General features: G+C 37.2%; 1 protein-coding gene across 11 annotated transcripts in view; it reads right to left on the bottom strand.

Moving 5' to 3' along the window:
* UTRN (utrophin) overlaps positions 1 to 13,311 on the bottom strand; it is a 508,091-nt gene that overhangs the window by 126,739 nt on the left and 368,041 nt on the right. For all 11 annotated transcript variants that reach the window (XM_089922090.1, XM_089922091.1, XM_089922085.1 and 8 more), the window contains one exon: positions 11,794 to 11,950. In XM_089922090.1, coding sequence (XP_089778216.1) covers positions 11,794 to 11,950 — 157 coding nt within the window. The remainder of the gene's footprint in view (positions 1 to 11,793; positions 11,951 to 13,311) is intronic.

Raw genomic sequence — 13,311 nt, 5'->3', positions numbered from 1 at the left:
TTCAGGGGCAGGTTCAAGAATTTAGTTCAGACATATACTAAGCTGGAGATTCCTAGGTGGAGATGGTATGTAAACATATAAATTTGGGAGTGACTGACATTTAGATGACATGTAAAACTCATCAGGAGGTCAGATGAGTTCAGGAAGGAATAAGTACAATATAGAGAATTTGGCATGGCCTGACCCCTGAGGCATCCCAATTTCAGGAGGCTGAGGAAAGAAGGAGGAACTAACAAAGGAAACCGAGAAGGAGCTACCAGTGAGGTGAGAAGAAAATTGGGATGGAGCAGTATCCCAGAAGTCAGGTAAAGAGACAGAGCAGAAGTACACTTAGTGAGTCAACAGGAAAGGGAGGACAAATAATGGTCACAACTCAGCCAACATCAACATACAGAGACATGACAAGTTACAATGAGGGACATATAACTCAGAGTGGGGACTCAGGACAGCTTACTTACTTGAGGAGAAAAGAGATGCTTGCAGTAAGTTTTAAGAGGCTTTTGCTATTGTAAAAGTGTTGCTTTATGTATGTCAAAACATATATTAATGTTTTTCTTTTTGATGCAAGCAGCTCTGGCTATATAATTTGCAGAACGCTGTGCAAAGTGAAATTGCAGGGCCCCTTGTCCAAATATTACTAAGAATTTCAAGATGGCGGCAGTAGAGCATTAAATCAAGTGCAGGGCCCTTCAAAGAACAGAACCTTGTGTGATCGTGACTGCATGGGACACACACCCATTATGCAAGGCATCTGAACTGTAACAAATAGGTATTGCTGGTACGGCAGGATTTCTTAGCTTCTGGTTTCAAAAAGGCACTTATCTGGTTATTGGAGAACGCAAGCAGAAAAAAAAAAATGATACAAACATAAGGAGAATATGTCAGAATGTAATTTACTTTTTTTCCCAACTTGCCTGTAAGGCTAAATCAGCATATACAGACCTGAAGTCATTATAGTATGACAGCAAAACAGGGCAGCAGAGTCGTTAAGTTTGATAGCACTAATAAAGCTACATGAAAAAAGGGAAAGAAAACAGGCTTACTTGTCATTGGTATGCAGACAAAATTTTTTAAATCTCCATAGTGTTTTAAAAGTTTTGGTTAATGCCCCTGAATGAACATTTAATATATAAATTCATTTTGGTTCCACCCCATTGACATAAAAAATGATGCCTGAATCAGAATACTAAGTATGAATGCTAAAACTAAGATAGGAATCCTCTAGCTTCTCACAGTAATAAAATGGTATGCTTCCCTACACTTTAAAAAATATGTGCACACATAAATGTATTCCTTCATCTAGCAAATATATTCAGTGTTTACTATCATCAGGCACTGTATTAGCTCCTGAACTTGTATTTTCTTTCTCTCTCAGCCTTGTTCTACATATAAAGAAAGAGGGAGGGAAGAAACATCTCTTGCTCTACTGCATACTCCAAGTCACCGCCATGGCTAATTTGGAGCCATGGCTAATTTGGAGTATTTTCCCTCCAGGAGGTTTTTTTTTTTTTTTGCGGTACGCGGGCCTCTCACTGTTGTGGCCTCTCCCGTTGCGGAGCACAGGCTCCGGACGCGCAGGCTCAGCGGCCATGGCTCACGGGCCCAGCCGCTCCGCGGCATGTGGGATCCTCCCAGACCGGGGCACGAACCCGTGTCCCCTGCATCGGCAGGCGGGCTCTCAACCACTGCGCCACCAGGGAAGCCCCCTCCAGGAGTTTTGATAACACTCTTTAGTCAATTCGTATTCCAAGGTCTCTTCCCAGCTAGAAGGCTACATACTTGCACTATGGAGCTTTTCCAACCTTCCCAAGTACAAACAATCATGACTTATCTGTGTCTCCCTGGCTGTGTGTTCATACTCACATTACAGTGCTTTTGATATCTACTTTAGTCACTTGTTTTCGAGCCTGTCTCTGCCATTAGATGGTGAAATCTGTGACAACAAAAACAATCTTAGGAACTGATGTATGCTCAGCCCCTAGCAAAGTATGTAGCAAACATCAGGTGCAACTCAAAAGTTTCCTGAATGAATAAATAAACTGTTAGATAAATGAAACTGTCTCTGGGCTAAATATGTCCAGAGGCAGTTCATTAGCAAGGGGCTGTATTGCTTGGTTTTACAGACCTCTACTTGCCTACATCTGTTGTCTACTCTTTAATTTCACCACTAGGGACCGACAATTATTAGGATGCCTTGCCTCTCCCTCTAAACTCGGATATTCTATGACCCTTTGGGGTGAGGTTCCAGTTACCCACATCAGGCTTGGGAGACAAATGCAGTTAACTGAATGAGGTGTGGCAGGTAGGTGCAGGCTCACATAGAGAACTGCTGCTTCAGGTCTTCACACAGACTTTGCTAACAGACCTTAGGGGGCTGTGCTTTTAGTAAGAAGGCAGTCAACATAGGTGGCAGAGGCTGAAGGGGAACTTGGGAAATAATTTAATCAATTTTAGAAGAAGGCCAATTTTTCATTAGGTAATTTCATAACACAGCAAAACACTGAAATTTCAGGTTTGCAGACAGAGTGTCAGATTACTTTAGTAGGGAGAAAAACCACACACACACACACACACACACACACACACACACACACAGAAACTAAAGTTAATGGTGGAGTGTTGCTGTTTTAAAGACAATGTTATTCTAATGAGTAAGCTTGCAAATGTATCTTGGCAATTCAGTTTAAGGCCCAAATGTCCTGATTCTTATATAATGAGGTTTGAATATAGGAATTAAATTGGGTTTAATTTAAAGCGAAGGACAGAATAGCCCTGAAGGAATGGAAAAGCCCCTAAGATATTGTACCTGAATCATACACTTTCAACTACTCTTGGTGATTTCCTTTTCTAAAGTCAAACATGTATTATACAGCAGAAAGGGTGTTAGAGCTCTGATGACTGCTCCTACCTAAGTTAATAGGTACATTGTTATGAAAATGAAGTGCAAATTGAATAGCAAAAACTGAATCTGCAATTTTATCCAATCTACAAGTATCTGACAAGTAAATTCATAACATTACAAATGAACGCTATATGCATTATAGGTGCTTTCTAAGTAATCGTTGATTGAATGATAATCTCACACTTTTGAAAGTGAAGCTACATATAAGTGACCTCACTTTCCAAAACACTTTTTAAATGATACTACAAATTTAAGTCATTAAGTGGGAAAATTCAACCATCAATTTATTCTAGAAGTCATTAGAAATATTATATATTTTAAAGTAGTAATTTATTTTGACATTTGACCGGATGAAATTTGTACCTACATGAGAAAAAAAAAATATGATTGTGTTGTTTACCAAACAGATACCTAAAAAGTTTGGAAGGTGATTCCTGTTTAATTTAACAGGTTGACCCTAGACTGTAATGGGGGGCTAGTTTTGCTGGACAGTAAATAGCAGATATTAATATGGTTTTGTTTAATTAAAACAACCCATATAGCCTAGACAGTTTTAAACAAAACAAAAATGATCAAAACTGTCAAGACCAGTTCTCAGCAATTATGTGAGATGAGATTAGCCACCATTTACTGAGTATTTACTGTGGACCAGGTCTCACGCCAAACAACCATCAAGGCACTTTGACTTATGACTGATTATGATTTAACAAGTCTGCCTATGTGATGGGTTGTTAAAACACTGAACAAAGTATTCATTATGGTTGTTGCTGAAAATCTATTAATGTTCTGAGTCACTGGTTTAAACATCCAAGAAAGTAGAGGTATTTAATTAAGGGTCCAAAATATATTGATGTTTCATAATATCAGTTCCTGGAACATTTACATAACAGAAGGGAAAGATGCCAATCCGTGAGTCACCCACTTCACTGTATAAGATGGATTTTTGAGCTGAGCCTTTGCTGTGGGGCTTTCTGCTTGCTCATTGCCTAGGACTGCTACATTTTTCAAGAAGCATCAACCCTACTAACTACTTAGCTTTTCTGATTTGTTTCTGGTCTATGGAATGTTTGTTGTATTTTGGAGCCCAATTTTGCCATGCTTGATTTTCTGTTTTTTACATTTTATCTGTAATTATTAGGTGTTTGAGCAGATGAGGTGCTTTGAAGTATGACCTTACAGTACCTTTGACCTTGAAGTCTCAGAGCCATCACCTAAACACTTAAATGTATAATATTCCTTCTAGATACAGTCACAAGCATAGAGCGTTTAGGTATAGGAATGACTAAAATATGTCACTGGAGTAGAGGCTGTGCCTTATTGCCCTCTGTATGTTCAGCATCAATGCAACATATACATCATTCCGTGAATAGTGGGGGTGGATGGATGGATGGATGATGAAGTGACTTGCACTGCCATTATCAAAGAAAGGTTATGAAAAGTGTCATTAAATCACTGATGTACATATAAAGGACTAGAGTATAGAAATATATGTGGGACTCAGAAAACTTTGAGAATATATGAGTTCCCATAAACCAACCCCTTTGTATCTGAGGTGACTGAACACCGATATCTGAGATACCAGAGTCTCTTAACCATCTATAGATGGTGCAAGCAGACTGGATCCAGGGTAAAGAGAGGCAAATGTAAGATAATGTATACTATTTGTGTTCTTTTACTTATAAACACTCAAATATTGCCTTTCAAGGTAATTAGATTCATGGTTAAACATATATAATTTGCCTATTAGCCATTAATACGTTAACTAAAGGCAGTGCATGCAGAAGTGTCTCATGGGTTTGGCCTTTCCATGATAAGCTGTTTTCTTTTATTAAGAACAAGAAATAAATCACCTTCCAGTCTCTAGGCTCATATCTTATCCCATATAAATTCTCAAAAATATTGTTGCTTCAATGGCTTCATCCAATTATTTGAGGAGTCTAAGTTTTTTTAAGGCACCAATAGGCTAACACAACAAGTGTATGTTATGAGGTCAAAACTTATAGTGCCCAAACATAGTGAATCTAAGGAAAAATATAAAATGCAGACACAGAGCAACTAAAATTTAAAATATACTATAAAATAAGTCCTAGTTTAAAGAATAACCCCAAACAGCTATTGCTTATTGAACACTTACTATTTGTACTCTGCTAAGTGGTTTATACATAGTGATGGTCAGAAACAGGATAGCAGAGATTGGAGAATATGCCCCAACGCCTAGTTTATAGGGCTAGTGTGTGGAGGGGGGGTGGGAATTGAAACCAGATCTACCTAAGCCCATGTGCTAGGTTCAATCACTCTGTACAGACAGGGCCAACATAAGGTGCCTAGAATAGAGAATAATACACCACTATCCAAGTGAGAAGAGCCAAAGAAAAGTTTTCAGTGAACTTGAAAACAAACACTGCTGAGGATATGCGTTAAGTAGTCAGATGTCTACTTATAATTATTTTCTTCAAATTCTTCATATGACTCCTTGACATCAGATTTTGACATCACTGGAGGCAACTTTTGAGTCGCCTAACAGTTTTCCAGCATGTAGTAACCCCACATCCACCTAAGGTTCTGAGACATAGACTGGTTTTTTAGCTTGTATGTAACAACATCACTGAAAATTTTAATGTAAAACTTAAGTGTTAATTAAGTGTAACATCAGCACAGGTGGTTTTCAGATGTATCTGGTAGATGTGTATTTGTCTTGTCCATAGCAGAAGAACATATGGTATCTCTTTCTAAACTGATCTTTACAAGACTTGTGTACGATATTCAAGACTTGCATTTATGTGATATCTCCTAGAATAATTAACAAATCAGAGTTAAACTTCTTTGCCTCGTATTTAAAAAGAAATCCATCTAGTAATCTCAAGATATTCTAATTGAGCTTGGAGAGATTATGTCAAATTAATTCAACTTCCCTAAATAGTAGTGTGTGGTTCAAAATAAAGTAAGTCAGACAGCCACCTGTAAAATGAGAGAATGAGTTTGAAGTCAAATTATTTCAACTTCCCTAAATAGTAGTGTGTGGTTCAAAATAAAGTAAGTCAGACAGCCACCTGTAAAATGAGAGAATGAGTTTGAAATCAAATACAAGGTCCCCTCTTTCTATGGGAAAATTTTAGAGAACAAAATATCTTGCCTAATATCAGTATCAAACCACTTAAGGGTTGATTTTGATTGTTCTAACTACGTATATACTTTGAAGTCATAAGGCAAGCGTTCTTTGAAGTTAAAAAGATTTTAAAAAATTTATTATGACAGAAACTTAAATACCAAGAAGTCAGAAAAAAATTACAAAGTTTGTAATAAAAGAAAAAATGAAAAGAAAAAGACTAAATGCTACATTTAATGCTAAACGTATCTGTGAAAAAATTAGTTTAAAAATTATTTTTAGTTTAAAAATTATTTTATGTTCTGTTTAAAGCTACAACATAATGTTATAATTGAAGAGAATTCTACAATCCCTTAAGGAAAAAAGATTGGTAATAAATGTGCACACGAACTGAAAACATGCCTGAATTATAACCAAGGGACCAAAGTAGGGGATTAGAGAAATGGGTGGTTAGGCAGACAACCAGAGATTTGGGACAGCAATGTGCAGTTCACAGCTCAGCCACAAACCTTGTTGGCAATGATTTCTCATAGCACAGAGAAGACATAGGAACTGTAAGTTTGAGAGCTACAAACATAGGCTCTCCCTGACTGGAAGCTCCATGCGGACAGGGACTGTGTCTGTTTTCTGTACCTGTGTCCTTCTGGTGTCTTAGAAACTGCCAGACACACTAAGTAAATGATAAGTATTTGCTGGAAGTGAAGGAAGGAGGAAGGAAAACTCAGATATCATTAAATCATAAGCCTCTCATTTGCTTCCACTATAAATAAGGGGATTGGACTGAATTATTTCTTGGGTTCCTTTCAATCCTAATAATTGACAATTCTAAGTTGTACACACTCATTTGCACACACACAGACACACATAAGATTTTCCCTGATAAAAAAAATCAGAAGACCAGGGGAAAAGATATCTCTAAGGACATGGGCAAGAAAAATCTTGCCTGAAACATAGAGCTACCACATGTACACCCAAATGGATTTTGATTTTAAGAAAAGATTGAGGATAAATTAGAGAATTAGGTTAGAACATAAGCAAGGCTGAGGTTCCACTACAGTTAGACTATACAATGCCTATAGCTGGCAAAGTTCAGTAAGAAAGGTAAACTACTACAGGTAGGTGTCACATCTTTAAATATTACCCTGATTGTACTAACTATAGTGATTTGCCCTCCTTGTAATAATTTATAGCAATTAGAAACATTACTCTTGGCAGTTGCGAAAGAAGGTTACTTATGACAGAATGTGACTGTATTTGGAGATAGGGTTTTTCAAGAGGTAATCAAGTTAAAAGGAGGACATTCATTAGGGTGGGCCCTAATCCGATATGACTGGGGTCCTAATAAAAAGAGGGTATTTTGAGCAGTTTTAAGACTTCACCATGTGAAGACTCAGGGAGAAGACGGCCATCTACAAGCCAAGGAGAGGGCCCTTATAGGAAACCAACTCTGCTTACATCTTGATTTCAAACTTCTAGCCTCCAGAATTATGAGAAAATAAATTTCTGTTGTTTGAACCACCTGTTTATGAGCTTTATTATGGTGGCCTTAGGAAACTAACACACGTCTCCACAAACTTACTCTGAACACTATTCCATAATTTATATCTCCTAGCATCTTAGCCTGCTTAGTTCTCAGAGTTAAATATGAAGCTTTTGACAAACATTAATAATATATAATATTAAGAACATTTATAGTTTTGGATCATTGATAAATTGGAAGGCAGACTATGATAAAATATGTTCTAGAATCTAGAATCAACACAAACCTCTACAAAGGGCTATTTCCAGTGAGGATATAACAGTGAGCGAGAACACATCCTCAGAAAATCTGGGCTCTTCATATAAATCATCTAATACATAACTCAGAAAGTTAAAGAAGTACAGACTGTTAAATGGAAACTCTTGACTTACTGATAAGAAAAATCCCTCAGCGGTAGTCTGGATCATGCACAGTGTGCTAAATGATAGCTATTGTGATAAAGAAGTAACCTGAGAAAGTCTAGAACGAGGCACCAAGAAATCTAGAAAGCAGGGACAATCTATATCCAACTTACACTACTCCCCTCCTCCATCCCCAACCAAGGGGATTTTGAGTAGTTTTAAGACTCAAAGGATTAATGGAATATGAAAACATCATCTTTATATTAGAATTCTAAACTATATCACCATTACCCTTCATTCTTTCATCATCATTTTGACATCTGGCTCTCTCTCATGGTCATGGTGATTTTATTATCCACACAGACAATCCTTCCACTACCCAGCCTCTCAGCTCCTCAACCTGCTCTCCTCTAAGACCTTATTCTCCACCCAACTCGCACAGCTCATTTTAGCAAAAAGACACTGGATGTTGTCATAAACCATAAATGCACCCCTCCATAAATTCGACTTCAGCGTCCCTTCTCTGACCACCACCTGTTTTCTTTACAGAACGTGCTGCCAGTTTCCCAATTTGAACAGTTCTTCAGCGCCCCGAAGCGCTGACTTTGAACACTGCTTTACTGCCCCTCACATCTCCCATATCCTCACATCTCCCCTTAGCCAGCCTCAATCCCATGAGCACCCATTATACAACTCCCTTGTATTTCTGTAACTCCCTGGCCCCTCTCTCACTCCATCACATTTGCTCGTTCCAGTTCAGCTCTCCAATTAACTCCTCACCTTCACTGGAGCAGCTAAACATGGATGAAGGAAAACATTCACACTGGCTGTCCTCACCTTAAGCTCATGCGCACTGACTCCAGGTCGGCCTGTTACGCTGCCCTGCGGTCTTGGTATATTTCCTAGTTTATTGATGCACCCACTTTTACACTACATTTTCTACCTCCCCTCTCCTCAGATGTCCACATCTTCTTCCCTCTTCTTATATTCAGTTGTTGACCTTTTATCTTATTTCACTGAGAAAACAGAGACAATAGAAAGAGAACATCTATATGTCCCCACACCCACATGTACCAATCTACCTTCATCTGTACCCATATATTCCACATTTCTTCCTGTTAGACTGGATGAGCTCTTCTACCTAATACAAATGGTTCCACTTGTGCACTAGATCCCACCCTATCACTGTTCCTATGTGGTACCCTCCCTCCTGCGTCACTGATTTTTCCTGCTTTACAGGATCATTCCCATCATCGTAGAAACATGTTGAATTATTCTCCATCTTTACAAAACCATTACTTGACCTCATGTTCTCCCTCCAGCTACTGTTTCATTTCTTTGTTTCCTTTGTTGTAAAAATCCTTGAAAGGGCTCTCTATACTTCTTCTGCTCATATTCTTTCTTGAATCTACACCAATCAGGTTTCCAACTTCACCACACCATTGAAATGACTCTTGTCAAGGTCAACAAGACTGTCTACAGATGGTCACTTTTCTGTTCTCATCTTATTCTGCCTCTCAGCAATCTTTGATCCCCGTGATTACACCCTCCTTTATGAAACACTTTCTGCCTCTGGTGTCCTAGACTCTGTTCTCTCTTGACTCTTCTACCCTCTGGCTCTGCCTTCTCAGTCTCCTCATCTTCCCAACCTTTAAAGGCAGGGTGTCTCAGGGCTCATGTCTTGGAATTCTTGACTCCCTGGATCATCTCATCCAATTCCACGGCTAATATATATGCTGAAAATTTTGATTTGTTTACCTTTCCCTCAACATCAGACTTGTATAACTAACTGCCTAATAAGCATCTTAAGCTTAAAATGTCAAAAAACAAACTCTTAAATTTCCTCCCCAGACTGCTCATCCAGCAGTTTCCCACATCTCTCTGAATGATACTTCCATTCTTCCATTTGCTTTGTCCAAAAATCTTTGACTCCTGACACGACATCTCTTCTCTTTTTCTCCCAGCCCATGCATCTAATCCATAAGCAAATCCTGTTGTTATTTCCAAATATATTCAGGAACCAGTTAATTCTTACTATCTCCACTGGGATATCCTTGTCCAAGTCATTGCCATCCCCCACTTGGATTACTGAAATACATTCCTGAACTCCTGAACTTCAGGTCTCTATTTGAAAATCACCCCACTTACGGCACTTTCCTAAGCTTCTCCACATAAAATAACACTTCTGCTGCCTATACTATCCCCTCCTGCTCTCTCTCCTTGACCTCGCTTTACTTTTTTCATGGCACTTACTACCATGGGACATATTATATATTTATTGCTTATTGGTCTGATGTCTGTATCGCTCAGAACCAGGCAAGAACTTATGTTCATTTGTTGATTCACCAGTGCCTAGAATAGTGCCTGATGCATATTAGGCACTCAGATACTTGCTGAATGAACGAACTGACATTATCATCAGCATCATTATCAATATTATCTTTATTATCTAACTGCCTGGGTCCAGAGGGTTGAAGCAGAGCCACTGCACCCTAAGACAGAACAAAACACAATCTAAAACAGGGTAACCTTGGTGGGAGCAGGAGTTAGAACATGGCCAGCACATACTGGAAATGTCAACGTGCACTTCACTTGTTAAAGCTAGAAGTGGACAATCATTTCCTACCTCAAGACTTCAGTTTTAATCAAAATGGTAGCATATGGTCACAAGCACATTTTATTCCTTAACAAAGCACTTCTATTAGAAGAGCTTTGTATTATTCTACTTCATCACTAATACCTGAATCCTCAAAAAGGGTATATAATAATTAATAGAAGGGAAAACTGAAAAAAGTAAGGAGAAATTGATTTTCTTAAATCAGTAATTTTAAATCTTCTATCATCATTATTATTTTTTGCATATTACATACCAACAGTGTCTTCCTTTTTTATTTTAATCTTAGAGCTATTTCTCTATCATATTCTCTTTTCAAGTACAAAGAGAAAATTTACCCAAATGGTAACTTGAATAACCTGGTCACAAGCCTTAAAAATAAGATAAATTTCAAGGTCTTATCATTCTGTATTGAAGGAACTTATAATATAGAGGGTGTCTTCTTTAGAAGAAGCATGTGTTAGCATTTGTCATTTTTTAAATGAGAACAGAGTTCTAACAACACATTAAAATGTACAGATTTAGGATAAGAACTTGCGTTGCATGTGAAGAGGAAAAAATATAACAAAATAAGGTGATATACGAGAAAATGGGTATGAAGATATATTATATAAATGAATGCAAAGTTAATGAGGCAAAGAATTTAAATAATACAAGGTTATAAGAATTAACATGTCAGTTGATAACTTCAGTATATCTGCTTTTCAGAGTAAAAGTACAAATTTGCATAGAGATAGATATTTGAGCAGAATAAAAATGTGACAAAAAAGGGTCTAAGTTCAGACAAAAACCCCCCAAAACCCATAGAATGATCTTAAATACAACGGTCTTCATTTGCTTTCAGGTTAATATCTATTCTATTTTCTTACTACTACAAGTCCTTATTTTTTCTACTTTCATTTAATAAAACAAGATAGTATATAATTCTTTATGACTCTATAACTTCTGAATTTAAGATTAACTTACAGTAAAATTTCCCCCAATATATTATTTCAAAATCTATTAGAAATAGATAAATTTCATGATCAGCTAAAAGCAATATAGTGCTTTAGATAACTGCAAAGTTTGAAAAAACCTTCAGTTAAATATGAAGAGAAAACTTAATTTGAAAAAAAAGGGAGCGATGCATGCAATTTGAATAAAATGCCTAAATACTGATAATTAGGAACAGAGGAGGAAAAAAACCTGTCATAATCGGTTCCACTCACATATTTATTTTATTTTGAGTACTTACTTCACCAAAATCAAAATGAATGAAAAAAAGGAACCCACCGTATGTGATCAACTTACTTTACAATGATCATACTGGAGTTGTAAGGCTGGGACATCCCCTCCAATAGGCATTTGTTTTCTAAGCTCTTCATCTTTCATATTCAGCCATTTGATCAGTTCTTCTAAAGACGTCAGCAACCTGTTCCACTTCTCAGCACTGGCCTCCAAATGAGCCCTGTGAAAAGATAATGCTGACCACATTTAGACATTTGAAACAGATCCAAAAAATTATGTACCTTCCTTTAGCCTAATAATCATGTACAACCAACTAACGCTCACGTCTAAGAAGGAGGCTGAAACTTTGTAAAAAGAATATATACTTCCTGTAAGAAACAGCTATTTCGAATAAGCTAGAATATTAAGGATATGTTGGTAATATCTGTCAAAAGTTAAAACATACACCTCCACACCACAAAGGCATCAATATGAGGCTCTCAAGAAGAATGTCCATGATGTAATGTAAAATTATTTAAGCAAGTTTCAGTAGCTTATGTATAGTATATATGCACATTCAAATGTAACTTTTTTCTCATTTCATCTATATATACAAAGAGACGGATAGAGAGAAGAAATCATATGCATATAAAATTTTTAGAAAGATACATACCAGACGCAGTTACTACTGAGAACACCATAAACGCTAAATTTTTATATATTTTTGTACTAATTGAGTATATGCAACAGGCTCGTATGATTTTTCTTTCCAAAAAAGCTAATTTGAGGGGGGAAAATTACTAATGACTTGATTTCTCTTGTATTCAAATAAATTACTGAAAGCAGAACATCACCAACATTTATCTCAAAAAGTTGAAAAACAATAAAGGATTACTTGGACAGAACACTATTTGGCTTATGGCTGACTGATGTCCAGTGACAAATGTTATGAATAGAAAACAACTAAGCAGAAATCACTGCAGTACTTTATACTCTGATTCAAAGATGAGGTCTTTGTTTCAATAATAATTTCTGTTTTTAGCACAGAAAAGTATCTTCAGGTTCTTAAATTATGAACTTCATAATTAGGGAACTATGTTTAGGAAAAATATTTTTTATGTGATGAAGGCTTCAATAAGAATAAAGCCTTTGAAAATAGAAAAGTAAATAAGAGACAAATTTGCTAGTTGCTCCTGCTAGATCCTTGGAGAAAGCCCAAAGCCTTGGAGAAAGCCCTGCCTCAAGCCCACACCACATGAGTTGGATTTAAAAAGATAAGTAAGTCAAAAACAACTCGAGAGACTCAAGGAATCAGTGTTTCCTCAATCTTGCATCACCCCAGTGGACAGACCATAAATGTGGACTTACATGCTAAACTGCATGAAATGGAATTGTCTTGACTGTCCATGACCTTTCAGAATGAAAGGGGCAAGGCTGATGGAGACAGACATAAGCCTTGTTACACAACAGCTTCCAAAGACTAAAGATTTATGATAGCAAAAGATGACTCATTTGGGGCAACCCCAGGTACAAGAAATCTCTGTTGACCATGTTTCACATCCTCTCATACCACAACGTTCACCTTAACATTGGCTTATGATC

This window comes from Delphinapterus leucas, chromosome 12 (genome assembly GCF_059928025.1).
Source record: "Delphinapterus leucas isolate spDelLeu-1000000601 "Yukka" chromosome 12, BTC_Dleu_Yukka2, whole genome shotgun sequence".
Lineage (NCBI taxonomy): Eukaryota > Metazoa > Chordata > Mammalia > Artiodactyla > Monodontidae > Delphinapterus > Delphinapterus leucas.
This window is presented reverse-complemented; position numbering and strand designations above follow the sequence as displayed.